At 40.0% G+C, this 27407-nt stretch overlaps 1 protein-coding gene across 1 annotated transcript; it reads left to right on the top strand.

Annotated features, from left to right (window-relative positions):
* On the top strand, nt 1–27407 carry HNRNPLL (heterogeneous nuclear ribonucleoprotein L like). The gene is made up of 13 exons (XM_056343105.1): nt 1–342; nt 8461–8579; nt 9755–9992; nt 14372–14457; nt 16758–16854; nt 16943–17015; nt 20929–21000; nt 22649–22866; nt 23040–23161; nt 23583–23784; nt 24714–24771; nt 24888–24986; nt 26633–27407. Exons 1-13 carry the CDS (start codon nt 145–147, stop codon nt 26686–26688), a joined length of 1638 nt encoding a protein of 545 aa, XP_056199080.1. The 5' UTR covers nt 1–144; the 3' UTR covers nt 26689–27407.

Below are 27407 nucleotides of genomic sequence, written 5' to 3'. Positions count from 1 at the left end.
GGGGTGTGTGCGGGGGGACGGAGCGCACAGCATCTTTGGGGCTCGCCGCCGCCGCTGGGCTCCCACCCCGATCGCGTCCCCGCTGTCGTCTCGCCTCCCGCCGCGCAGCCCGGTCGTCCCGTCCCCTCCCTCTCTCTCGCGGCTATGTCGTCGCCGTCGTCTGGAGAGCGGTACGAGGAGGAGGAGGAGGAGGAGGAGGACGGCGCCTACGAGAGCCAGGCCAAGCGGCTGAAGCCCAGCGCCGCTGCGGAGGAAGGCGAGATCGAGTACAGCGGCGCGGAGGAGAGCGAGAGCCGGCGGGACAAGCCGCCCCCGCCGCGCGGAGGGGGCTTCTCGGGCGGGGTGAGGGCCGCGGCGGCTGCCGGGGCGGGGGGGCCTGCGGGCCGCCCCCCGCCGCTCTGCCCGGGGGTGGGGGGCGCTCTCCCGGCGGCGGGCTTCCCGCGGGGGGCGACAGGGCAGCGCCGGCCAAGCGGCCTTCCCGGGGCCGCTCCCCGGGCACGGAGGCGCTTCCGGCGGGGGGCGCGTCGCCGCCGCGGGCGGGGGGCGGGAGGGGCCGGGCGGGTGCTCGGGCCGGCGGTTCCCGCCGCGGCGGGGCCCGGGCGGCTGCAGGGCGGCGGGCGGGCCGTGGGCAGCTCGCTGCCTCTCGGGCTGTGCCGCCGCGGGCTGCGGGCCTGCCCGGTTGCCGGGGGGGCTGTAGAGAGGCGGCCGGGGGCTGCTCCCGTCCTCCTGTGCCATCTTTGTGTCTGGCGGGCGGCGTGTCTGCTTTCGGCCTTCCCCCCCCCCCCCCCCCGTGCTACGCCGCCTCGCTGCGGGTTTTGCCGCTCGCGTTTTCGGCTTAGTGGATTCCCACCCGAGTGTAGTTCCTGACCCGTGAATTTGGGCTAATGGTACTCTTGTGCCCACGGCGTTATGTCTTAGCTAACTTAATTGTCTGGCAGATCGTAGCCATGTTTCTTCTTGATGGCTCTCTGTTTCTGACCGGTGAAAGCACGATCAAGAAGACACTGATTTAATGGCAGACCTTGACATTTAGAGTGCTTCTGTGTTGTGATTTGTTAGAACGGACCCGCTTATCGCTGGGGTGAGTTAGTGAGAGCCTTTGCTGTTACCGTCTCTCCAACGGCTGCACCTCTCAACGATGGGATACCTGCTACATCAGTGCAAAGGTTCCTCGGTAAACTGCAACAAAGATACAGCTCTGAAGAGAACGGTTTGAATTCTGTAGTTTATTGCGACAGAGCACCGTCTCTCTCGCAGTCGAGGCTTAGCAACGTGTTTGTCTTAAAGACCAGTTCTGAGTGAAGTTCATGTGCTTGCTTAAGTTATCTTGGGATTTTGTCATGCCGGAGGGCTGGACAGGATGCAGTGTTGCAAGTAGGAACAAGATACTGCTCTTGCCTTTCCCCTTTTCTGAAGTATTTTATGAAATCAGGTAGTTCTTACTTTTGTTCTATTCCCCCCGCCCCCCTTCCATTCTGGGTTCTGGCTCAGATTATCTTCATCTTGAACTCGATATCTCAATTTATCCCAGTTAATGTGCAGGGGACACTGCCCTGCCCCTTCAGGTAATGGGAGCATGGGGTATGTTTGTAACTTTACATTTGGGATTTCAAGAATGGTATGTGCTGAGTCTCATGAGTAAAGAAACTGAAAATGTGTAGCAAACGAAGAACATGAGGATTTTTAGGTAGGTTGTTGTGTCAGTTGCAGTGTGCCTCAAGGAGGTACGTGGCCACACAGTGATTTATTGGCAAAGCTGCATGCACAAGTCCACTGTTGGAGAGGCAGAATTGCCTCGTTAATAAAAGATCAAACTAGTTTCTTAAGGATAAGCTATAATGTCAAGTAGATATATGAAAAATGAATGACTGAGAGCTTTTTTATGTGGGGCTTTTAATAGCAAAATGCCAGCATCTGTTCATTAGAGTTAATGTGAATTTTAGGTTGGTTTTTTTTTCCTCTAATAGATTAAAAATTTGTGCAGGAAACTTATTTATTCTGTGACATGTGTTTTTCATTTCTCTCCAGGGAAATGTTCTTAGCTTATAAAAGTTGTATGTCATTCAGGGCAAAGACGTATAAGATGAAGGTTGGCTGAGAGGAAGGAAGAAGTGTCAGTATCCTGTGTTGCTCAGAGAAGAGCAGAAAAAGGAATTAGTGAAGATGGAGTACGAGGAACTGAATAGAATGGGGAGTTAGAAGGAGGAATGGGAAAATGGATGACTGGGGTAAAAAGAGTGGTAGGAGTCAGTTAGCCTCACTTTTTTTTAACGTGTCCTAGAATATGGTGAACTGTACGTTCATATGGATTATATGCTGTCTTTGCACAAAAGCAGGTTTGTGGTAGGACCCCTGCTAGTGGGCTGGTGGAGTCTGCCTGCTGGTCTCTGTTTATTATTGTGCCACTTTCCTGTTCCTCTGGGATTGTTTTGTTGGGTTGAACAAACTCTTCATGGTTGTAGGTTTTGGGGTGTAGTCCCACCCCCCGAGTAGGTGCCTAGAAGTCTGTATGCTCCATCTCTATGATAGAGAAAACCAAAATGTATTTTGCTGTTCTTTTTCCTGTGTTTCCCACTCATGTGGATGCTTCTCATAGCCCAGAGGTGTACCCTCCTCATGGCTCATCTGAAGGCTGAGGAGCATGGAGAGCCTGGAACAGAGCAGAATGTTGACCATGGGAGGAGTAGGAAGTGGTCTTGCAGAAGTATTCTGTTGATGAGAGTATGATTTGGAAGAATGACATTTACAGAGGCAATGTTGGGTGGTGGTGAAGCCTTGGCAGAGGAGTCAGAGTCATCACAGTGTAACAGGGGCTCAAGGACACTGGGAGAATGTGGATTAAGAGCTGCGTTTGAGGGCGTTTGGAGGGCCTTTCAGCTTTGTCCCCTCTTCCTTAAATTTCAGTTTCATTGATTAATGTTGTATTTAGACAGCCTGTATTTTCTGTAGCATCCACTTGCCTCACTGTCTGACATAGCTATTCTCAAATGTTTCTGTGAAGTAAGGAAGATCTATTATCCATATTCTTACAGTTGGGGACATGAGATATGGCAATTAAATACTCACAAATGTGGCTACAAGCTACCACAAGGTAAGATAGGGAAGTGAACTTGCAGCTTCTCAGCTACTCTGCTGTGATGTCCTGCATGCAGCGTTCTTGCTTTGCGGTAAATGGAAAGCGGCTCACTTTGCAACTCAGTTGCTTTGTGTCTATCACAGGCGTTTTCGGTAATGGTAGCTCGCTGGCAGGGAGTTCAGCTCTTGACCTATTTTGCAGCAATTTGTTCATATATCCATTCCTTAAATGAAGTACATCCTAGAAATTGGTTATGAAGTAGTGTTAATCTTCTTCTTTGTCCTCTATTAAAATAAGTAACTGTTGAATCTCCTGATGATGCTGCGTATTGTGTGGGGTTTTGTTTTGGGGTGTAGTTTGTTGTTTTTAAAGGGATATTCAGATTGTTTTGACCAGAATGGAAAATAGAATAGAATATTTCAGCTGGAAGGGATCTACAGTGATCATCTAGTCCAATGGCCTGGCCACCTCGGGGCAGATTCAGAATTAGCAGAAGGAGCCAGAGTGCAGGTATTCTGTCTTGTGGCAGTTGTAGTCATTGAAAGGACACAGTGGTAGAGAGTGCTAGGAAGAGGAATGCATTAAACAAAAGAAATGATACACCAAACTCCACATCTGAAACAAAACTAAATTGCTAGGTAGCCTTCGGGATTATGGGGTGTGATTAACCCCCTTCTCCTGCCTAGCCTCCTCCCAACCCCCAAAACAAGCCAACCAGCCAACACCAAAAAAAAAAAAATATCCAGGATATGCAGAACTGGTACTTCTACTGCCATGGAACCTTTGCTTTGTTTGCTTGGTTGTTCTAGGACACTGTCTTACTTCACTGTGTACTGGAATTATGTTGCCACTGCAAAGCTACAGGAATTCCAGGTGGCAGAGAGGGGGGGTGTCTCCTGTATCTTTGTAGGGAAGAGACAGATCTGCTCGAGTCAGGCTGGTGTGGTCAGCAGGGATGATGTACAACAGGGCAAACAGCTTTAAGTAATGCCACCGTCGTGTCGTACAGCTGGTGGTGGAAGAGTGTACACAAAATGCTGCATATCTGCTTATGAAAGCCATTTCTCATCAGACCATCCCGAGTGGGCAGAGCTGAGATTATTAGGGGAATGTGTTGTGTACCTTGACCTTGTCTTTATAGTGTGGTAATTTTAGCTACCCTTGACATGCTGCAAGGCAGCTGGATGCAGATCAGTCCATAGTTAGGCATTAATAAGGTTTTTGGTGCTTACCTAATTACATACCTAATAAGCAACCTTTCAGCGCTTCTCCCCGCTGCCCAGTTCTGTCGTGTTTATAAGAGCAATTTCAGAGCATTTAAGAGGGATGCAGCGAGAGGAAAAAGTTGAGAGTGAATAAGATAATCTGAATGGTGAGAAATAAAATAACAGTACGTTTAGGTACCTGATGGAGATAATACGAAGGAGGAGTGCAATCCTTTTGTAGTAAGGAGAAAAAGAGAGATGGTGGAGGTAAGCAGAGGAAGAGTAAAGGAGCAGATGGCCCAAAAAAGGCAGTACAGACTAACAGAACTAAGGTGAACGTGCTGACTGGAAAGTATCTGGAAAGAGGATAAAGGATGCATTTATGTGGAAACAGGTGGTAAAAAATTCTCTAATCTGGAATTGGTGAGCAAGAGAGACATCATCCTAGAGCCCATGATGACTTCCTTCCCTTTTGGAATGGCAAATCGTAATTTGTTAGCAAGAAACCAGTGTCTTATTTAAAAAATTGTCTAGAACCATGTAGGGTCACCAAAGAACAGGTGTTAAAGTGCTATGGCCATGCTTTGAAGCTGCTTCTGTTGCAGTCTTACGTATGCGAAGTAACTTGTTTGTGCTTCATCTGCTTGGTTATGTCAGCACTTCCCTTCATGCCTTGGCTTTCTACAGAAGCTTGGTTTCAACGTTAAGTGTTTTTATCTTCCTTGCTTCTTTCTTGAGGGAAACTTTTTCTGTTCCTGTTCCTGGTCTTGAGCACTTAGAAAGGAAGTCTGTTTCCATTATCTATTTAATAATTGCGCTTTCTGTCCAGCTAATGATTCTTCAAGAAATTGTTACTGAGCTTTCAGAAACCCTTAAGCCATCTATATTAATGGGTACAGCAGTAACATCAGAAGAGCAACGGTTCTTCTGGCTTTGGTGGAGTATAAGTGTTAGAGTTTTGCATGGGGCTTTTTTGCCATTGTGGGAGCTGGAGTTACTGGAAGGCTCCTTTGTAAGCAGAGAAATACTGGTGGTGGTTAATCTGTATGTGAGCAGATGCTTTGGTGAAACCTTTGTCTGTGTGACAGCTACAGCACGTGTAGTTTTCAGGATACAGTGGCCATGAGATCTTGGTTAAAAATCCTGCATTTCTCATCTCCAGGAAGAAATGATGGCAGCAGTTGGATGAGTCGAATGTACATTTGGACCTTAGCTGTGGAGATACTTTATGCTTACACGTTCGGTTTTTCATGTGACTTTATTTCTCCTTCTTTTAAAGGAAATCAGGTATCATTCTGGATTCCTGAATGGTAGCTGCAAAACTTGTTTGACAATAATACGTACGTCTGCTCTTTGTGAAGACTTTCTTGCACTCAAACATATGCCTGTGGCACATGTTCATGTCTTTCACCAATATGCTCTGTGAATGTTAGTTTGCGGCTTCCTGGCTCAGGACTGACTTGCACTCGATTCTTGTGCTGCTGTTTACTGCTGCTACTTGGAAGCTCTTTTGAGTAAAGCAGAGGCCCTCTGATTTTGCCATTTATAAATTCAGTGGTTTTATCTGTATAAATTAGTTTCTGAAATGCTGTGTAGGTAAATCCTTAATTTCATGGCAAGTGACTGAGATTTCACTGTTCTGTGGGTTTTGGTTTGGTTTTTTTTTATTTTATTTTTTTATTCCATGCCTCCTGAGCTTTTGCGGAAGTTACTACAATAGCAGCAGTGCTACAATTTTTGATTCTTGCTAAATCTCCTACTATACTACACTCTACTAAGGGATGTATTTGGTGTTATGGGAGAAGGAAATTTGGCTTGGAAAGCCAAATGTTGCTTTTACTACAAAAGAAAGCAAAATTTGTATTTGCTGATGGAATGATTCCAGTTGCAGAAGTGCAGACACCTGTATATGTGTGTGTAATTTATATAATGGATTTAAAGATGCAAGTATAAAAGTCTTAATTTTTGAGAGAGTTTTAACTGTTAGAAAGATTTGTATCTTTAGTAGGCAAGCGTAAATTCAGTGTTAATAAAGAAAAATACAAATGGATATCTGTGATAAAGAAACATGAACTGAAACTAACAGAAGACTGGGCAGGGGAGGGAGAGAGATGCATCATTCTGTTATGATCCACTCTGGAAAGCTTGACTTGATGTATGGGGGTGCTAATTAAGTAAGGTAGCTCTTTGTAGTGAATCTTTGCTTCACAGAGGAAAATCATCGCTTATATTTGCCATCTGATTAAACAGAAGTATTTTTTGGTGAGTTTTCTTGAATGTGTTAAAGAAAAGGAAACAAAAGAAAATGCGTGCCTCTAGCATTAACTAGGATCTTAACAAGTAACAAGTATGCAGGGCGATGAATAGTTGATTTAATAACTTCTGATTGTTCTGTAGACTGAAAATAAAGGTGCCTGCTATCTTAACACCTTAGAGTAATAGACTTTGCAGAAAAAGCTGGTATTTATTGTTAGTTTTCTTTTGAAGGTTTCCTTAGGTACTCTTACAGCTTTGAAACGTGTATGCGGGTAAAGAACATAGAAGCTGAAAAGAAAAGCCTCCATGTAGTTCTGTTCCTTCTGCAGGTGCCTAAGATTTGCAGTTCAAAGTATTGACCCTTTATGACTGCTTTGATCACTGCTACTGCTGTAGACCTCAGCTAATTAATCAGGATATATAATATCTTACACAGATATCAGTAGTGGTGTTTTCCCATGATTGTCACAGCTCTCACTCAAAGAAATGCGTTGCTACTTAAAATGCTTTCATACTGCAAGTGAATAGAATGTAAGCTAAGCTTAAAAAAATTACACACCAGATTGTTCTGACATCTGACAAAGTCTGAAGTGCTGCCTTTTGGTTCAAGTGGAGTGGTCAAATTCTCAATTTAAAGAGAAAATACATAATTGTTTTGGGAAAGCTGTGTATGGAACACAGGAATTACCAACAAATTTAGTCTTCTGTGTGTTTATCTGGAATGTTTTTCCTTTAATCTGTAGTTCAGACAGATAGGGAAGAGAGGAATGTGTGTAGCCGTTACTAGCAATCACTGTGGTTACTTAATTACTGGAGCTGAATGCTTCTTTGTGCTATGAATGAGAATCTCTCTCTAGTTCCAGAAGATGCTATACTACTCCTTGTGAAAAAGTGAAAATCCAACAAGACTTGATCTGTTAGATCAAACACATTGATGTAGTTGCTAAATTTGAATACAGCAACTTTACACTGCTGTTACACTGTATGAAATTTGGGTGCTGGTAGTTATATTTAGTGTGCCCTTTATTATCTCTAATCTTTCTTTATCTCTCATTATTGGCTTACATAATATCTTTTTTTTTTTTTTTTAACCACCATGTCTTAGAATATATAAGATAAATTTCATCCCTCTTCAGGCTTTGCATGGAAAAATGAGCTGATTCCAACCTGAATTCTTCAGTAACACAGAACTGACACTGAAGTCATAGCGATAGCTCTGGAAATTGCGCGTAGTGGGAACTGTGTGTGCTAATGTACAACGGCTCAATCTGTTAATGATAGCCACCGTCGGGGTGAAAAGAGAGAGTGTGCCCATAGGTACAGAACTTGTGAGTTTTTGAAAACGTGTGAAGAGTGTTCAGAATTAGAAGGGAGGTTGGATTTATTTCAAGTATAGTATGGAGCTGGCGTTTTCTTGCATTGTGGGGCACAGCTCTTTGTACATTAGAAAAATAATCAATTTTCATTCAGTTTACTGATGGCCCTTGTTTGTTCTTGCTTTTTTTATCCCCCCAGCCTGCCTCAAACAAATATTGGCATAAATAAACAGGAAGAGTGATGGAAATATTTTAGCTATTGTGCATGTCCAAGTATTTATTATTTTTTTATGCTTTTAACAAATAGGGTGGAAGACCTCTTGCAATTCAGCCAAGTGTTAAGTAGGCTCTTTTTGTATTGGAAAAATCTTGATTGTGCAAACACATTAATGAAATCTGCAAAGCTTTTTATTTCAAGTAGATTTCGGCAACTGAACTTGGCAATCTGTTTGGAAAGAAAAGTTAAATTATTTAAACCATGCTTGGATTGTACATTTAGATGGGTACTTCTGGACCCAGTGTAGTGTCTGCCAGATATTTAATTTTAGTTAATGATAGCAGTATTCGTTGTTCTGTGTTGAATTTTAAAATGTCATTTTGTTGCTAGGATGCCGGGGGAAGTCATCACAAAGTCTCTGTTTCTCCTGTCGTCCATGTTCGAGGGCTGTGTGAATCAGTTGTGGAAGCAGATCTTGTGGAAGCTCTTGAAAAGTTCGGAACCATATGGTATGTCAAGCAGTATAGAGTCACATCTCTGGACGAGTTAGGAGCGTTATTTAACAGTCTCTTGGACCTCTTTAAATATATTATGATAGCCATTTGAAATCCTGAACTTAGTTAATAGTGAAGCATGAAGGTTTTCTGGCTGTGCTCTGTTGGCACGTGGGAAGTCTGGTGGAGTGGGCTCACGCTGTCTGCACGCCCTGGTGTCTGCTGTCAGCCTTCAGCAGCACCGCTGCTCCTGGCCTTAATGTGAGCTGTAGCTAAACTGCATTGTGGAACAGCACAAGGGTCGTTGTGTCAATACAAGTGAATATACCAAAAATGATGGGCCGCAGAGCAGGCGATGCTTTTCCCTATCATTTCATCTGGGAGGAGTGCTTGTGATATGGTAAGACCTTCAGAATGAGATGGTTATTGAGAGAAAGCCCCTTCAGAGGTTTTATGTCATAAAGACTTTTCATCTGTGAACAAAATAGTAAAGGCAAATGGGTAGCACCAGCTATTCTGAGTTTTGAGGGCTTCTTTTTGGAAATTTGCATTTCTTTTCAAGTAAATGTATGTATTGAAGTCAAATAGGGTGTTGTAAATAGTACAATATTTTTCACTGCCTTAATAGTCAAATAATAGAATTATACTTGTACCAGTATCTTAAAAAAAAAAAATGAAGTGAGCACAGGTTTGTTCAGGAGTACAAATAGGTACATTTTAGCCTGAGAGCTTTACTTTTTGAAAACTTAAATCAGCTGACAAAGCTTCTGGAGTTTGTCTGTATCTGAATTTGGTTAACTAGAATACTTCTGTTTATTTCCTCTAAAGTAGTTTTGTGTCAAAAATAGTATTTTAAATACCTCATAAATGGCTTTAATTTTTTTAATATTAATTGTAGTTCTAGTAAGTTCGTGAATAATCGATTGTTGGTTGAATGGTTTTATCCATTGAACTTTTTCAGGAAAACAACAGCTTAATAGTTATTTATCTTACATCTGCATTTCTGTGTTTTGTGCAAATGCTTTAGAAATGCACTGTCCAGGTGTGGGAAGCGTGAGCAGGGAGACCTGCCTTTTATGCTGTTGCTAGCAACAGTTTAGAAAAAAGGTATCATACGTGACAGTTTGGGACTTTGGAGTAGTTTTGAGTAAGCATGTAGGAAAACTTTACTGTAATGTTTCTCTCACCAGCTATGTCATGATGATGCCATTTAAGCGCCAGGCTCTGGTGGAGTTTGAAAATGTAGAAAGTGCGAAGAAATGTGTAACATTTGCAGCAGATGAACCTGTATACATTGCTGGACAGCAAGCCTTTTTCAACTATTCAACAAGTAAGAGGATTACTCGGCCAGGGAACACTGATGACCCATCTGGTGGAAATAAAGTTCTCCTGTTGTCAATTCAGAATCCTCTCTACCCAATTACAGTGGTATGTTTCTTCTGTTTCTTCTGTTTTCTTTTTCTTTTTTTCATCTTTTAATAAAATAAAAGAAGGCAGGTAGCAACAATCTGTTACATTAACAAATAGTGCACATTGGAAATACATTGTACACTGTTAATTTGAGTCAGGAATTAAATTCACCTACCAAAGCTTTACACCATCTTCACATAAGTAACATGCATGTTCTGGGAAAAAACGTTTTCCGAGATCAGTCAGTCTTGTCGTGCAGATATTTTCCAATACATTTTAAGACTTCAATGGTCAGGATTTTGAAATGTTTAAACTGCTACATGCTTCTGTAATATGTCCAAATGTGTTGCCACTACATCAGGAATGTCATTTAGCTTTTAGGCTTCGAGTGGTGTATGTTTAAATAGCAAGTAACTTTTCCAGTAGGAGGGGTTATTTTATTGCAGTCCTTCATTCTTAAGTATTTCCTTTGTGGGAAGTTGAAAAATTCATCTGTTGATGATCAGCTCTAGTTTGATGGAATCTTCCTCACTTTTATTTGGGCCAATACCTTTTACTTTTCAGTATTTCAAGTTATACTATACATATAGTTGCATACTAATTTATTGCGATCTATTTATGGCACATGTGCATGTTTTTTAAATGATACAGTTGTTTTTTGCTAGTATTTAAGAATGCATGTTTTCTCATGCATTGAATGCTTATATTTTTACAGAGGCTTTATAATACATGTTGAATTGCACGGAAATATTTCAGAAAAAAAATTTAAAAGTCTGCTTTAAGCAAACTTAGATTACTGCGATACAAGCATAAGTTACTTGTTCTTAGGGAAATATGGATCAGTCAGTGTTTGTGTTGTGTGGAACCACATAATTTAATGCAATTGTCAACTTTTGTTTAATGTGCCGTATATTATGTTAACAAATTAATTGAAACTTAGTATTCCTGAAATTACTTAAAGCAGTCAGTTCCATGTCATGCTTGTTGCTTCACTGTATTGTGAATACCAATAGGTTTTTGCCTGTTGATTCATTAGTGGATGATGAATTTTCTTTCTCCTGTCAGTTTCCTTTATAGAAAAGCATGGCAAGGTATGAGTTGCTTTTTCATCAGTGTTTAAAAATAGACTTGCTTTGAGCTGTGTGAGAAAACCCACTAAGTTAAACTATTCTTTGCATGTGACTGTAATACAAATTTTGGAACTGTTTCATTCATTCATTTTAAATTTGGCTTGTATAAGCAGCTGAGTGTAGATGCTTGAGGAAACTGGTAGCAGAAGCATCATTCTGGGCTAGGAGAGTTCCATGGAAATTCTGAGGATGAAGCCTCTAGCACAGTAGCTTGCTTTGTGAAAACAAACACCACCCCACCACCCTCCCCTTATTCCTCCCGCTGCCCCCAACTGTTTGTCAGGCATATACTAATGAGCAGTAGAAGCAAACAGATTGTGAAAATTACTTGCAAGCATCAGAGCTCATTGGAGATAATGTAGACCAGTAGAGTTATGGCAACTGGAAAGAGAGTTGAACCTGTAACAGCTAGGAATGTGATGAGAAAAATAAAAATTTTGCACTTGGCCAATGGGTTAAAGAAACAGTTAACTTAAAAGTCTGCCTTATTAAAAAAACAAAAACACCCACAACACACCACAAGACACCACCAAAAAACCTCCCCAAAAAACACACAAGACCCAACACCAGCTCTCTCTCTTCAACACTTTTTGTCTCCTTAAATTTGAACTACAGTTAAACAAAATAGATGAAAAATTGCAACGAGATTAAGTGACAGGTCTGTCTGAATAACTGCAATAGACTGTTCTATAATTCTTAAGAGCTTTTCTTTCAAAACAAGCTACAGTTGTTGCAGAGAAATTGGCCTGCTCAAGGCCATCTTGTAGAAGAAGCCAAATTATTTTAAAATTTTGCTACAGCTTATTTCCTCCATTACAATTGTGACCTGCTTATTTTCTTTTTAGAGGGGTGTGGCAGTGAAGGGCAAGAAGGGCAAGTTAACTGCATTTAATGCCTAATTACTTCCCACCCATTTGTGATGGGGGGGGGGATGTTTGGTGTTTTGAAAAAGTTTTGCCTAATGTGTCGTATGCAGGCGTTCGAAGTTCTGTTTTCCAGTTTCCTCATCTGTGGGCAGAACTTCATCAGGGATTTGTCTGTAAGAACAAACATATTTGTCTGTTGAAACAGAGCTTTTCAAAGTGACCCCTGCTGCTGCAGTCCTTACTGCCTGTTCAGTTACAGCTCTGCTGGTGTCTCTTGGTTCTCACTTACCTTCTAAACCTTCCGTACATGCACAAGGAAGGGGTGGTTTGCCTTGGCAACTGACATGTTATAAACTTCACTGCCAACTGCCTCTGAGGTTAGATTGTTGCACCTCCTTTTTTATGACATCCTAGTATATATATAGTGTTAGTGTTAATTTTTTTATTTAACATATCCCATGTTACCGTATCTTGTGAATCACTTGATTGATGTGGTAGCTGACTTTAAATAAAAAACAAATTTAATAAATTCAGCTCTGTGTGTCTGCCTGCTGGCTAATGACACTGATGGCATTTTGAGTAGAGCTTACATTTTGAAAGACTACTTTTTAATTAAGTGGCTGTGAGGGAATCTTTTGAAAGACAAATTGTAAAAGAAAATAATATGCCTGAAAATTAATGTCACCTGGCTGGAAAGTTTTCAGGACTCCTCCCCAACAAGAGGAGATGGAAGGCAGCTGCTTGTGCTATTGAGCGTGCATAGAAAATACACCAGTAAATGATCTCATAAATCTTATTTTTTAGGGGTTCAGGCTACTTGAATAATTTCTAAAAATGTCTGTCCATCTTCTGGAAATCTTAAGATTGACAGTCTCCTGTGCTTGCTTCATGTAGCTATGCAGAGCACTCACTGGAGTGTCTGGAGCAAGGCGCCTGAGGATGAACAATGTTTTTGGTTTGTTGTGGGTTTTTTTTGTTTGTGTTTTTTAGTGGTAATATGCCCATATATTAAACCTTACAGTACTTTATATAAGCCAGATGTTACACCGCTGCATCTGACGCCAGCAATAAGACATCCTCTTTTTCTAGTTTCTTGTTGGCAGGGGATAGGTGAGTATATGGGGGTGTGTTTGGTTTATTTCTGAGAATTCCAGCATGCACCCTGACCACTTTGCCTTCCAGTTGCTCCACTATTCTGCAGAACACAATAATAAATACTATACCTAGTTCCTTTCCCCCTTCTCTCTCATCCCCCAAGTAAACCTGAGGATGTATACAAAGATCTTGGAATGAGCATTTTGGAATTATTTGGTTTAGATATAAAGAAAGGAAGGGAAAAATAGATCGTGGTAGAGTGTTTCACTGAGAAGTCAGTGCCTGTGCCTGCTAAGTTTAGCTGTGAGACTGACTGACTGGTAACACTTAGGTGCTTTCAGCTGTTTGAACATGATCTAACAGGTGAATTGTTTCAAGAAATCATGGTTCCTGTTTGTTCAGGTTCTCAAGCCCAAGTCCTGGGAATTCTGAGTATGGGTGTGTAATCACTCTAAAATAAACTTGCTGTTCTTGGACAGATTCACGCTGGAGACTAGTTTCTGGTACCATAATGTCTGGATTGTTAGGTGTAATCAAGTGTTGTTTGAGGTCCTCCTAGCACCTAAGCCTGGCCTGATGTGCAGTAAGGAGAGCTTTTCTCCTTACTGTTTGGTTCCCCTGCAGCACTGAAGATGGTCTTGAATTTTATTTGTTCCTAGTAATATAGACAAATGCTGGTGAAAGCAGAGTGTTAACAGTGAGTTTGTATGAACGGAGTGTTTCCTGTCAGAAGTTTTCTCTGCCTTAACTGAAGAAGCACAGCAACCACTTGCAGTGCCTTTAATTCAGGTGAATACGGTTGAAATACATTTGATAAGCTACCTAAGCTTACATCATGGGCTACCCGCAGTTACTCTTCTGAAAATGACCATCAATGATAAAAAAAAAAACCCTCAGCTGCTAGAGCCTTATGAAATCCAATGTGCTGTAACTACTGGGTCACTTTGTCTGTCTTTGCCTTGGTAAAACTACTGAGTGCATGTTTGACAGGGAGCATAGTCTGAGACATCGATGCAACTATGGGCTTTTAACACATATCTTCAACTGTGTTGAGCTAATGTTTGCATGAGTACTTCTTATAGTAGGTTTTTCCTGGTTTTTTTCAGATTTGAGTGCCTGTACTATGTTAATCCATTAAAATGCTAATCATGAGTATATAAATTGTATAGGGAAAATGATAATTGAAAAATTAACATGCTTTTTCTTTGCTCTCTGGCATTTAAATGTCAATGCAAGAAAATGTTTTGTCAACCTAAAGTGTTTGAAATGTCACATCTGACTAAAATTTTTTTTTCTTCTTCCTTAGGATGTCTTGTATACTGTGTGCAACCCTGTTGGAAAAGTTCAGCGCATTGTTATATTCAAGAGAAATGGAATACAAGCTATGGTTGAATATCCTTTTTGAGTGTGATTCCCCTGCCCCCCCGTAGGCTCTTGACTGCAGATAGAATTTAACATGAGAATGTCAGAAAAATACTGTGTAATTTTGAGACCAAATTATTTTTTAATTTCTATTTAAGGCATCCTAATTTCTATATCTCTAAAAGACAAAATAGCACTGAGAAATTTCATCTTTATAGGAGAATGACACTGTCAACAATAGTCTTGATAACCATGTTTATAGGTAGCCCTAAGGCTAGTAATTGCAGACATGTAATATGTCATAGGTTTGACAACACATTATACACAAAAGCTTCATGGCTTCTGTGTGTGTTTTTACTCAAGAAGTGGGTAAGGGATTGCAGAGGTGCAATTTGACTTCTTTGGTCTTTTAAGATGGTTTGAATATATCCTGCTTATCTTGCTGTTGTGACTTTTAACAAAGCATGAGACCAACTTAGGCCTCCTTGACCTGTTTATCACGTGTTGAGGAAACTCCCTTGCAGCATTAAGTTGTACATAGGATGAAAGTTTGTAGAGTTCTTAATGCGTTACTGCAGTTTGCAAAGTCCAAAGTCTGCTATGATTATGCCTTAGTTTGTAAAATTCTGATAACCCTCTTCATAGAGACTGCTTACCATCTGTTTCTGAGCTGTTATCCAGACAAAATTGTACCGAAATCTCAGAAATTATTTTATGATTTCAGATGCTACTGATGTTGCAGGCTTTGTTAGTGGGTCTCTTCTGTAACATAGGAATTAACCGGTGGTTGCATTGGTGATTTGCCAGGCAAAAAGAATTACCCTAACTTCCATAAAAGCAAACTAATTGCTGCTTATCTATTAAAAGACTTAAACTGTGTCCTAACAGACAGTAGTTTAACTTACTACGATAATGTGTCAAGTTGTGTAAATGCTGTTGTCTGGATCAGATGACTTTTATGGTTGGGGGTTCTTCTGCATCACAGGAAAGATTAGGGAAGCTGTGGTGAGGATCCTGCATAGACTGAAACTACCATAGTTCTGTCCTTTGAATTAAATTCTACAACATTCCTTCTATTAAAAACAAAACCAACCAGCAACTGAAAGAAAACTCACAAATGTGCGAGCAAAGTAATGCAACAGTGTAGGTAAACAGTTTGGGGGGAGGGGGAAGAAGTGAGCTTCAAGGCAAACCTTGTCTGAAAAGTTAAAAAATTTACTCCAATTTCAATGCTGATTGCAGATGTGCTCCCACAGTTCTAGCCAGTGTCAAACAACTTCTTGGAGGTCTGGGAAGCTTAACTTTTCTCATTCTTAAATTCCATAATGAACCCACATCACCTTTGAAGAAGTTGGGCTACAGGAATGCGGTAAAACACAAGGGATATGCTATTGATACAGACTTCTTCCAAAATATCATTTTTCATTATATTGAATATTTTTATATAACATTTGATATAACATTATATCAAAGAGTGGTGCAAAATGTCTGGCCTACTGCAAGGTTCAGGCTTTTTGACACCGTTTGCTGTTGAGTATGTATGAGAACATGGATCGCTGTGCGCTGAGGCTCAAGTATGTTTTTCTCCTAGTCATAGAACCAAGCTTTGGCTTGTGTAGAGGATATGAAAAAACCTGTATGTTGGAGCCTGGTACATACATCAGCCTTGAGCGGTGGATTTAAAGCAATCTTCTTCTTGTATTTCTTGATGCAAGATGATTTTGTTCATTCAAAGTATCTCTTAATTCTGTGGTTTTATTTGGCTAGCAAGCTTAAAAGAGCATATTCTTTTTTAGTTCTTCTTGCTGTAGAGCAGCTACTGAGTTCATGTTCTCTCTACCCACAAGCCTCTAGCTAATGCTGTGAGAAGGGCTGCGTTGTCTTCAGTCACATCTTCCTGCCCCTGAGCTGTGATCCCTTCACAAGTCATGCAGCTTGGACTTCCCTTTCAGACCTTCCTTTCAAATATTCTCTAGGCTTGCTGGGAATTTTCTGTGTCCTCTGATGAGACTTACCAAATCCACCAGAACATCCCCTTCCTTCCAAATGATGTAACATCAGAGCATAAACAAAGTTTGAGTCTATAGAGTCCGCACTGTAGGGTTTACGAATTTATGAATGGTCTCATCATGTGCTACATCTCAAAAACAGATGCTTGACATAAGTCGAACCCGTACATATGTGTTGACAGTTTTATATTTAAGTCTGTATAGAGTTGTTGTAGGGTATATAATAGTGAAATATCTGCAGGCTATGGAAATAAAGACGTATCAGGAGAAAGGGACATGAATGAGACACCTGGGGGAAAAAATCCTTAACGTGGTGTGTATGTTTGAGTCGGTGTTTTGTGCCCAGAAGGCGAAGGCTGCGCTCAATGGAGCAGATATCTATGCAGGATGCTGCACACTGAAAATTGAATATGCAAGGGTAATGCTTGGACCTTCTCTTTTCATTTTGCTGGAAAAATAGGTATAGTCAAGATGTAACCTTTTTCACTTTTACTTTATTTGAACAGCCAACTCGACTTAATGTCATTAGAAACGACAACGATAGTTGGGACTACACTAAACCGTATCTGGGCCGACGAGGTAGGTTTTCATACATTATTGCTGTAGATGTTTGACTGTACTAATGACAATCCTTTATACGTGGTCAGGCTGTATCGCAGTAGTCATTCCAAAGCAAGGCAGTGCTGCTGAAGGCTGTGCTCACCAGCCAGGACATTAACCCCGAGCCCTAGTGCCCCCTACTGCCGTGTGCGTGAGCCACTTAGTGCAACAAGGAGCCCACACCTGCAAGCACCTTCGCAGTTCTCAAGGACTTGCATTTCTCCAAGCAGCTCTCTCTCTTTGGAGGAGAGGAAACCTGGTACAGACTATTCCTTACAAACTACAAACTTGCACACTGCTTCTCCTTCGAAAGGACTCTTTTCCCCTATGTTGGACGAGGCATTAAGAAGGATAGAGGACTTCAGCAGGCTGACTCTACACTTCATCATGCACCACATCGGCATCAGCAAAAAACCAAACAAACAAACAAAAAAAAACCCTCTGAAAAAACTCAGACTTGCAATTCACCTTGTCTGCATACTGCATGCACCACCACCACAAGTTTTTAAAGGAGGACACTTTTCAGTACTTCAGATTTGTATGGGATGAATAACATGATAGACTGTACCCATTCTGTTCAAGTTTGTATGTATGCTGGTCTTATTTCCCTTAAAATTACAACTGAAAAACAGAGAACCTCCAAAATTAAGAACCTCTCTTGTTGATATCATTAACGTTGTAATCTTTTTATTACTTGCTGTATGTGAGAGTTGCATTCAGTCTTAACAGTGTATTGTCTAGTAGTAGGGAAGTTTAATCCTTATCTGTAGATAGTTGGAACTGAGCAGTGCAATATCGGATAGGCCCCCTCAGTTATTTAAGTATTAAAATAGGGATATCCATAATGGGTACAGGCATACTGTCTCTTAAGTACTCAGCTGTAAAAATTACCAGAGCTTAACTCATGTCAATAGAAACTATGACTATATATGTAAAGACAAACTGCTGTGTAGCCTAACTCCTGTAAAGTGTTTATTTTTTAAAAAAATAAATATCTGTAATTATTGAGTGCAGTGTTCAGTAACTTATGTACAATCATGTGTGCAATGTAAAGTTAGAAGAGTGAAGACAATGTGTCCAAGATAGAGTATCTGCTTCTCAGAGGCTATATGAGAACCAGGGCTTTGGCCGTCTCAAGTGATACGCACTTTCAAAGTAATTCTGCAGAGACGCTGGGCTTGTGAAACTGTTGTACAACTAAAAACTTAGGGCTTGAATTTTCAAAATGAAGTTCTTGTAAAAAGTTAACAAGGGAGCTACAGTATTGGTTGCAGCTTGTAGATTATGACTATATCAGGATTCAATTTTTTTCCCCTCAAATTCCTGAGTTAAAAAAGGATTTTGAAGAAACTCATGGGCAAGAAAAAAATGTGAAGGTTTGAATTTGAAAAATCTGAAAGATTAACTCGACCCTTGTGTGTTTTCATCATTACGGTATTTGGAGGCTGACTTGTAACATTGTGCATCTAGTTACATTATGTTATTGGTCTGCAGATAGATACGGCTGATAGAGCTAAATGTTGCCTAAGCTGCAGAAAACAGTGGAAAATGAAAAACCTAGGATAGGTATGAGTTGCTTTTTCTCAAGAACTCTCAATCTACTCTCTTGCTTTCCTTTTGTTACTTTTGACAGCCTGTCTCTTATTTTTTCTATACATCACTCTATTACACCCAAGAGGAAAATAATTAGTCTTACATTATATATATCATGCTATATTGTATATAGCATGATTTTTCATTTACTGTGGCCCACATTCATCTATCTAGAAAACAGGAATATATATTATTGAATGAACACTGAAATGTACTTGAGAAAGCAGGCATCTAGAGCAGTTTTGCCCATAAAGTAATCCAGAATTTTTGGTTTTTTTTTAATTATTTGTGCATCAATTTACTCTTGTAGCAGCATTGTTTGGCTTTTGAACTTAATGTGTGACTGCAGGGACCTGACTGCAGCAAAGAAGATCTTAGCCCAGAGGAATTTCATTCTGAGGGGGGGCTTGCTAACACGTCCTTTCAGAATTTCACACGCCTCCCCTGCCTCAGGTCTTAGGAAGGAAATGCATTTTGCTAAGGCCTTATTTTTGTTTCTAAAGAACTGTTTGTTAGTTCTTAATGGTAACAAATTGCAGACTTCTCCATAGTATTTCTCCACTTAAATAAACTTCCTAACAAGTGTCTACTGCATTAGACTGAACAGAAAAAACCCACCTGACTATTAGTATTATTCTTGCTTTTAACTAGAAGGTTCAAACTGTAGTTCGGAGCATTTCATACACGGTGGCTCAAGGACCCGATTTAAAAACAAAATCAAAAAACAACAACCCCCAAACTTAAACTGTATTATAAATAATATTTCCTTTCAGAATTATTTTAAACACAGATCAGTTGTCATGCTTCAGTGCCTGTTTGTGCAAGTGTTTGTGCTGGCGCAATCAAGGGACTTTGTTTAAGGAAGGAACAAGTATGGGGCAAGGAGAGAGCAGTGGACTACGCCGTCAGGAGGAGGAAGTATTTATCAAACTGTTCTCCTAAAACTCCTTATTTGAAGAATATGGTTCTTTACTATGTTACTGTGTGCAGTTTCAAAGGATTTAAGTATTCCACAATCTGGAATTACAAGCTTGATTTTACTGAAAGGTGATTACTGCATACAGTTTAAATGTGCAAAATACTTGATATGACTGCTCATTTGCTTTCTAGAGCCAAGAACCAGAGCTGTTACCCTGAAAAGGAAATGGAAAAACAAAACTGAACAAAAGTAATCTTTCTTCTATGTATTTGAAGGCATTCAGCACTGTTCTGTCTTCAGGCTTTATTGCCAAAGTAAATAGCTGACTTGGAACCTGTCCTCAAAGTCCTGAGCAGAAAGGGCCCATGTGTTTTCATCTCCCACTGTTGTGTTGTTTAATGCAAGTAATTCCCTGTTTTTCAGGGCAAATACCTCCAGCTGCATTGGGCTGGAATCGCCATTTTCAGCATTCATACCTGAATTTCCTGGGAACTGTTGTAAACTGATAGAAGTCTTGCCCCATCTTTTAAATGTGGCTTTTTTAATTGTGAGAAATCAGTTGTGGCTTACAACAAAGAAATCTGGAAGTTAATTTTCTTTATCATCCAGCATGGATTTGGTTAGAAAAATACATCTTTGGCTGTGATGCACAGCTTGCCTCCAGTAATGTAGACCCCTTGCTTAACTTTATATCCTAGAGAACTGGGTTTTCTTAAAGGATTGACTGTTGTTTACGTGCATTATTCAGTGATGTTTTTCTTCAATTAAACTGTTGTGTGCTGCTGATAATGCAATAATGTACAATCCTTTCAGCACGCCCATAAATCAGTAGGTGTTCTGTAAATATATATGTACACATTTGTAATGCTCTCTGTTTACTGATTATGAAACCATGTAATACAGGTTGTTGTTGGCTTATGCTGAAACTTCTTGAAAGAAGCCCACTTTGAAAATGTGTTGCTGTTGAAGCTAATATTGTGATTCAGGTACTGTCTTTCAAAAGTACTGCATTTCAAATTTGTTTTAAGAGACACATAGGTAAATCCTGCTGTATGGTGTTATCTATACTAATGTGTGGTGTCTGTTTAGGAAAACTATTGGGTATTTCCATAAACTTTAAACGTCTGAATCTCCACATTGGCCGCTGCCCCCAATCAGCTTAAGTGCAATTTGTTATACAATGGCAGTCTTTTAATTTTGGTGTCCCAGGGCTGCAGCTTGTGGTTTTATACATATAATGAATGAGAAATAGTTTATAAAATTAACAAGGACTCAAATTAACTTTTTCGCTTCTTAAGTAGAAGATTTGTGTCTTAACTGGAGAAATCAAGTGCATAGTTGTGCATACTAAACTGTTTTCTTTCCCTTCCCACATGTTAGACAGAGGGAAGGGCCGCCAGAGGCAAGCTATTTTGGGAGAGCACCCATCATCATTTAGACATGATGGTTATGGTAAGTAACACAGATGACAGATGGTTACGAATTCTTTACATGTTATGTGGAATTCTAAATATTCAGTCAATGCTTAACTGTGGACCCCTACAGCATGAATAGTTCACTTTTGTCCTGTGCGTGCGGTGCTGTCAGTCCACATTCTGAAAACGGTAGCGATTCACTGAGTTCTATGTGCATTTATTGCCATACCTCTTCCTTTCATGGAGAGCATCCAGCTGTACAAATTTATTCCTTGGATGAATGTTTCCTTTCATTTGCCATCACTCTAGCAGTGGATGGAAAATGACATCTGTACTGGGAAAGCAGTTTTCTTATAGAAAATGGCAACACAGCTTGATCAACGGTTTGGTGCAGCACAGAGCTCTTTGATATTCTGGCATGCGCGCTGTGAATTGTGGGCTTTGCATTTATTCTGATTTAGCTAATTCTGAAAAGGTATAGCTATGCAACTGTGTAAGAATGATGTTTTGGAATTAGTGCAATAAAGTGCTGCAGTTGTTACCAGTGCTATCTGTAAATGACAACCTGCTGTCACTTTTGTGCGTTAGACCAAGACCTCAGTGTTGAGAAACGAATGTTCCCAGTTAGATGTGACTTTTCTAGTTATTGACTCTCTTAACTGTCAGATGCAATGTGATTTGTCTTGCCACTTTCTTTGCAAAGATATTTATGGTATTTTACGATGTAGGTTGACCTTCTACATACTCTTTCCAAAGGCTCTTCAAATCTCCAGAATTTCCAAGTTCTACCTTGTATTCGCTGATGTTCTTTTTTCATTCTTCTGATACAACCTTCTACATTAAGTAATGTGGCTGTTCCCTCCTATACTACTGTCTCCCTCTCATTACTGCTTTTTGCTGGGGAAAAAAGGACAAAAGGTTTCTTTTACACTTGGCTTATGTGAACTTCACATTACTTTTGTATCAGAAGAACAGGTATCCTCTCCTTTGTCTGATATTTTCTGTAAACGGAAGTATTGCATACGAGTAATGTCTCTTTATTTAAAAAAAATAATAATTGCTTATATCAGTGAAAATTGTCACTTCACCTGTAGTAGAAAATAGGATAGCTTTGTTTCAATTAATGCAGGGGTTTAAGTATTCCTGTTTCCTCCAAATGAGCTGTTTGTAGAAGGGTAGCCTTTGGACTTAATCTCTTGTCTCTGGAAAAAGAGCCATGTCCTCTCCTCTCCTGATCTCTGGCTAAAAGTTCACTTCTTTTGGTTTGTTTTCCCTGCTTTGTAAAATTCTTTCTTGGTGACATATAGCTTTGTAAGTAGACATGGCAATATTCCTGAAGGTTTATTTTAAATACTACTTCTGACAAGTTTATGTTCAAATATTTTGTATGGTTCAGGGAAGGCACTTTTTTATAATAACTGAAATACCTTTTATTACTTGTATGTAAAAAACCAGCTCCTTCCTTCTTGTCTGGTAATGTAAGAAGAGACTTGGAACATTAAAGGGAATAGAAGAGGGTGGTTTGGGTTTTTTGTTTTCTTAACTGGAAAAAGAATTAATGGAAACTACTGTAATGATGTTTCCCCCCTCCTTTAAGTATGCATTACGTATGTGGGCTTCAGTGCACGACTAAGTAGTGAAACTTGTTTCAAACAATATGAAAACATGGCCTTTTGTCTCCTTAGGGTCACACGGTCCTTTGTTGCCCTTGCCAAGCCGGTACCGAATGGGATCTCGGGACACTCCAGAACTTGTTGCTTATCCGTTGCCCCAGGCATCCTCCTCTTACATGCATGGTGGAAATCCTTCTGGGTCGGTTGTCATGGTTAGTGGGTTGCATCAGCTAAAGATGAACTGTTCAAGGGTCTTCAACTTGTTCTGCTTGTATGGAAACATTGAGAAGGTAAGGCATAACTTATTAAAAACTTGGAAACTACTATGATAATTTTAATTGTTTTGGAAAAACCCTGGGTGAGATGTTCTAAAAATATTTCCTAATAATGTATAAAACTCAGTATAAGTATAATGTATAAAACTGTTTGTTGCAAATGCCATTTTTTCCCAAATCTATCTTAGGTGAAATTTATGAAGACCATTCCAGGCACAGCACTGGTTGAAATGGGTGATGAGTATGCTGTGGAAAGAGCTGTCACACATCTGAACAATGTCAAGTTATTTGGAAAGAGACTTAATGTCTGGTAAATAAGTTTTATTATATTAATAGTCTGCTAGTGGGCAGATGGGGTGAGGTTGTGAACAGACAATATTCCATTATTCCTTTAACATTGTTGGAGTTATGATTTCCAATTTGCAACTTTTATTTTTAGCTATTAATTATTTTATTTAGTATTAACTTATCTATATTAATAAAGCATATGGGTGTTACTTGGATTGGCTGTTAATAAACTGTTTTCCCTAACATATCTTATCCATCCTTTCTACATTATTTTTTTTAAGGAAGGTGTCAAACCCAACCCATCTTGTTCTTCTAATTCAAATTGTAAAGAAATTCAGCTCTGTGCTGGTTAGATCAATGATCCGTGTACAAAGTATACAAGTCTTAATTATTTAAGAAACTCTAAATATATACATATGTGTGTATATATCCTTAAATCCCAGTGTTTCCAAGCAGCATTCAGTAGTTCCAAGCCAGATATTTGAACTGGAGGATGGCACAAGTAGTTACAAGGATTTTGCAATGAGTAAGAATAATCGCTTCACCAGTGCTGGCCAAGCATCGAAGAACATCATCCAACCACCCTCTTGTGTGCTGCATTATTATAATGTTCCCCTGTGTGTAACTGAAGAAACCTTTGTAAAGGTAGGCAGTTGAAATGACTGTGGTGTAGAGGGCTTTGGGGCTCTGTCCTAGCTTTACACTGTGCTACTTTTAAAAAGAAACAACTGGGATAGTTTCAGCATAGTGACTGGAGGAGAACTGGTTTATAAAATGGGTTTGTAGCCTCTCTAGATAGAAGCTGCTATATTTTCACAGTTCTAGCATTGTTATTTATTTATTTATTACATGAGGAACAAGATCTTGGACATCTAGTTGAGGAACATAACGTTTTTTTGTGGAGGAAGGGGAAAAGACACACAAATCCAAATACAGGGAAAGTTAGGGTGACAATTCACAAAAGATTTACTGAGTCCCTGAGATGGTTACTCTAATGACTGCTGGGATATTTTGAAATGGAGCGAAGTGTGCACCTGGAACAGTCTGCACAGCTAAGTCCTAAATGAACTCTGGAAGCTCAAAACAACTCCTCTCAAGTGGAGGCAGTGGTAAAACTGATGACAGTTCTGTGAGTTCTTCTGCAGTTCAATAAAAGTTTTGTTGCGGTTTTTGGTTTTGTTTTTAAAGTTTTGTTTGAAAGTTAACTGGTTCATGAGTGGTGTGCTTGCATGTAGGACTTCAGAGCTAGTGTATTGAAGTGTAAATATCAACAAGAACTTGTTTTTACTTGAGGTAGTGATATCAGTACTCTAACAATTTTTTTGCCTATAAAATCGTATTTATCATGGGACAGCACAGATACACAGGAGCCTTGTTTTGCGTACTATAGAATGGTATTCTAAAGAGTTACCAATCTAAACATATTTTAAAAATAATAATTGGCCATAAATTCTTGGAAGCTCTAGTAAAGAGTCAGTATTTTCCTTTTTGTGTCTCTTCCATAAACTTGGAACTTTTGCAAATGTTTTTACACGCATTTTTACTGGAGTTTTACCTCTTTATTTTTGTGACAGTTATGTGAGGATCACGAAGTTCTCAGCTTTATTAAGTACAAAGTGTTTGATCCAAAACGTAAGTAAACTTTGACCTGTTTGGGGATTTACTTGTATTCCAGTTTTGGTAAGAGCATACACTGTCAGGAGACATTACTAATCTCCTCCTTCCCTTTTTTTTTCTCATTTTGACAGCTTCTGCCAAAACACTGTCTGGTCTGTTGGAATGGGAATGTAAGACAGATGCAGTGGAAGCTCTCACTGTACTTAATCACTACCAGATAAGAGTCCCAAGTAAGTCAGTTTTACTGATCTTACGGCTATAATTTTGTTCTCGTTTTCTTACATGTTGATACTGCCTTTGTAAAAGGTGAGGCTTTGCAGCTAAAAACTGCATTGTCCTTATTTTATAGATATAGATATAAAAAACCCAGTGTATATACACACACATACTGTACTAAGTATATTACAAGATACAAATACTATATATTACAGTATTTAACCTCTAGTTTACGTTCTGTTAGTTTCTATCTAAACGGCACTCTAGTTTTTGAGTCAACCTATAGAACTCAAAATATGCTCTGCAACTTGGAAGTTACGGAAGGATGGAAAAAACCAAAAATTGATTTGGGAGGAAAAGAAGGCAAGGCAGGAAAAGCATTAAAATACACTGTCATCAAAAGCAAACCTAATGGGTAATGTCTTACAGAAGATTTTTAAATCTTTCACAATAAATGCAGAGAAATATACAGTATCTTTGGGCAGAAGATTCTCTAAGGTACCCAGCTTACTTCTCTAAATTAACTGTAGTGGGTTCTCTTTCAAATCAGAAAGGATGAGACCAAGCTGAATTTAGCTCCAGACCAGTAAGAACGGAGGGGGAGTTCCCTTGCTAAACAAGTACGCAATAGGCCAGATCTGCACTGGACTATTAAGATTGTTTACTGGATTCAATGGAATTTTTCCAGGTGTTCACAGACATAACTTTGAGTCCAGTCCAGTGTCTAATATTATTTTAAACTACTGTCTCCAAACTTTTACGAATTTGTCTCCCTGTCAAGTGTTAACAGTTTAAATCTTTCCTGCACACAAGACACATGCCCACACCCCCACAGCCACCCCCACCCCCCACCCCCCACCCCCCTTCTCAGTGATGGGCTGAGATCACTTCAGGGCCTGACTATTTTTTAGGGTGGTGTTGATAACAGACTGTTCATGATTTCAGATTCATCTCAGTTTGGAGAGGTGGTAACAGCAGATGCCTTTCAGCATGGAAAAGGCAGACCCTAATGCATAATCAATCTGGTGCTCAGAGGAAAAGGCAGCATTTTAGACCGAGGACTGCTGGTTGAGTTGCTGCAATCAGCCTGTGGGAGGCTGGCTGGCCAGGACAGGTCCCCCATTGCCGGGAGCGCTGTGTGCTGCCCGCCCTGGCTCCTGGCCGCCCTTACAGCCCGGGGGTGCTCTGCCTTCGGGAGAGCCCTGAAGGGCAAGCTGGGCATCCTGCCGCTCTGCCAGACACGTGTCAAACCTGCCCAGTGCCGCTTGGTCCCTGGCAGAAATGCCACATTCTCAGTCCTGACTTCTGTAAATATCTCGAAGTTGCCTGTTAAATACTACTATTATAAATAGTTCAGCTAGGAAGAGGGGCAGCAATAATGGTAAAATCTTTATAGCACAGCATTTGCAATTCCAAATCTACATTCCTTTGCAACCAGAAAACACTCTGTTTTTGTGTCTGGGAGATGCTGGCAGGCTCTCGGTAAGGCCCGCTGGGAGGCTGGGCGGTGTCTGTGGGCAACTGGTGGCAGTGGGCGCGGGGGGCAGAGCCTTACATCAACACAACTGGTAAACTTGTCGGATTATGAAAAGTGATCTTGATAACAGGAGAGCTGTGCTCAGTGAAAGCCCTGAGTATGTTCTGTGTTGTCTCCTGACAGATGGCTCCAACCCTTACACCTTGAAGCTTTGCTTCTCTACTTCATCCCATTTATAGAGAAGAGGACAGCATGTTAAGAGCTACATTCACATTGATTTGCAAGTTTAAAACTACACTTCGTTCACAAAGCTCTAAAGTGGTTGTTCTAATGTTGCCTTGTTTCAACTTAATTCTAATATCTTTTATCTTGTTTTATAATAAATGGTTGTTCCTTCATAAATACAAAACAGATTTTTTCTTTTTGCCTCTGAGAAGTACATGTTGTAAGCTTACTACAAAGTTTGTATTTTGTTAGTGTAGTATCTCCAAATGTCTAAAGAAGCACCAGTAGTATAAACAAGATTGTTTTCTTCCAAAAATGAAATATATTTGCATTTTCAATAATGTTAAAGATTAGCAAGTATTTTTCCATTTGTAGTCTTAATTGGCAGATAGAACTATTACATAAGAATTTTAAATGTAGAACTTGTTTTTCAGTATGTTAAGTAGTGAAGTATGTTGCAATACTAAAAAGCTTGTATTTATAAATGCTTTAATCAGGTTAATGTTGCACATACCAAATTTTTAGTAGTATGGACTTGATTTATAGTTCAAACAAAGCTAACTTAGAAAATTAAGTATGTACACGTGTATGGTGTGAATTCATACTTACTTAAAGTGGTTTTGGTTTTGTTTTTTTTAAAAAAAAAAATTCTCTTCCATTTGCATTAGCATGATGCCATCTATAGCTAGTCCCACCGTAGGGGCCTTTTAAAAATTAAAATTGCAAGCCTGTA

This window comes from Falco biarmicus, chromosome 6 (genome assembly GCF_023638135.1).
Source record: "Falco biarmicus isolate bFalBia1 chromosome 6, bFalBia1.pri, whole genome shotgun sequence".
Taxonomy (NCBI): domain Eukaryota; kingdom Metazoa; phylum Chordata; class Aves; order Falconiformes; family Falconidae; genus Falco; species Falco biarmicus.
This window is presented reverse-complemented; position numbering and strand designations above follow the sequence as displayed.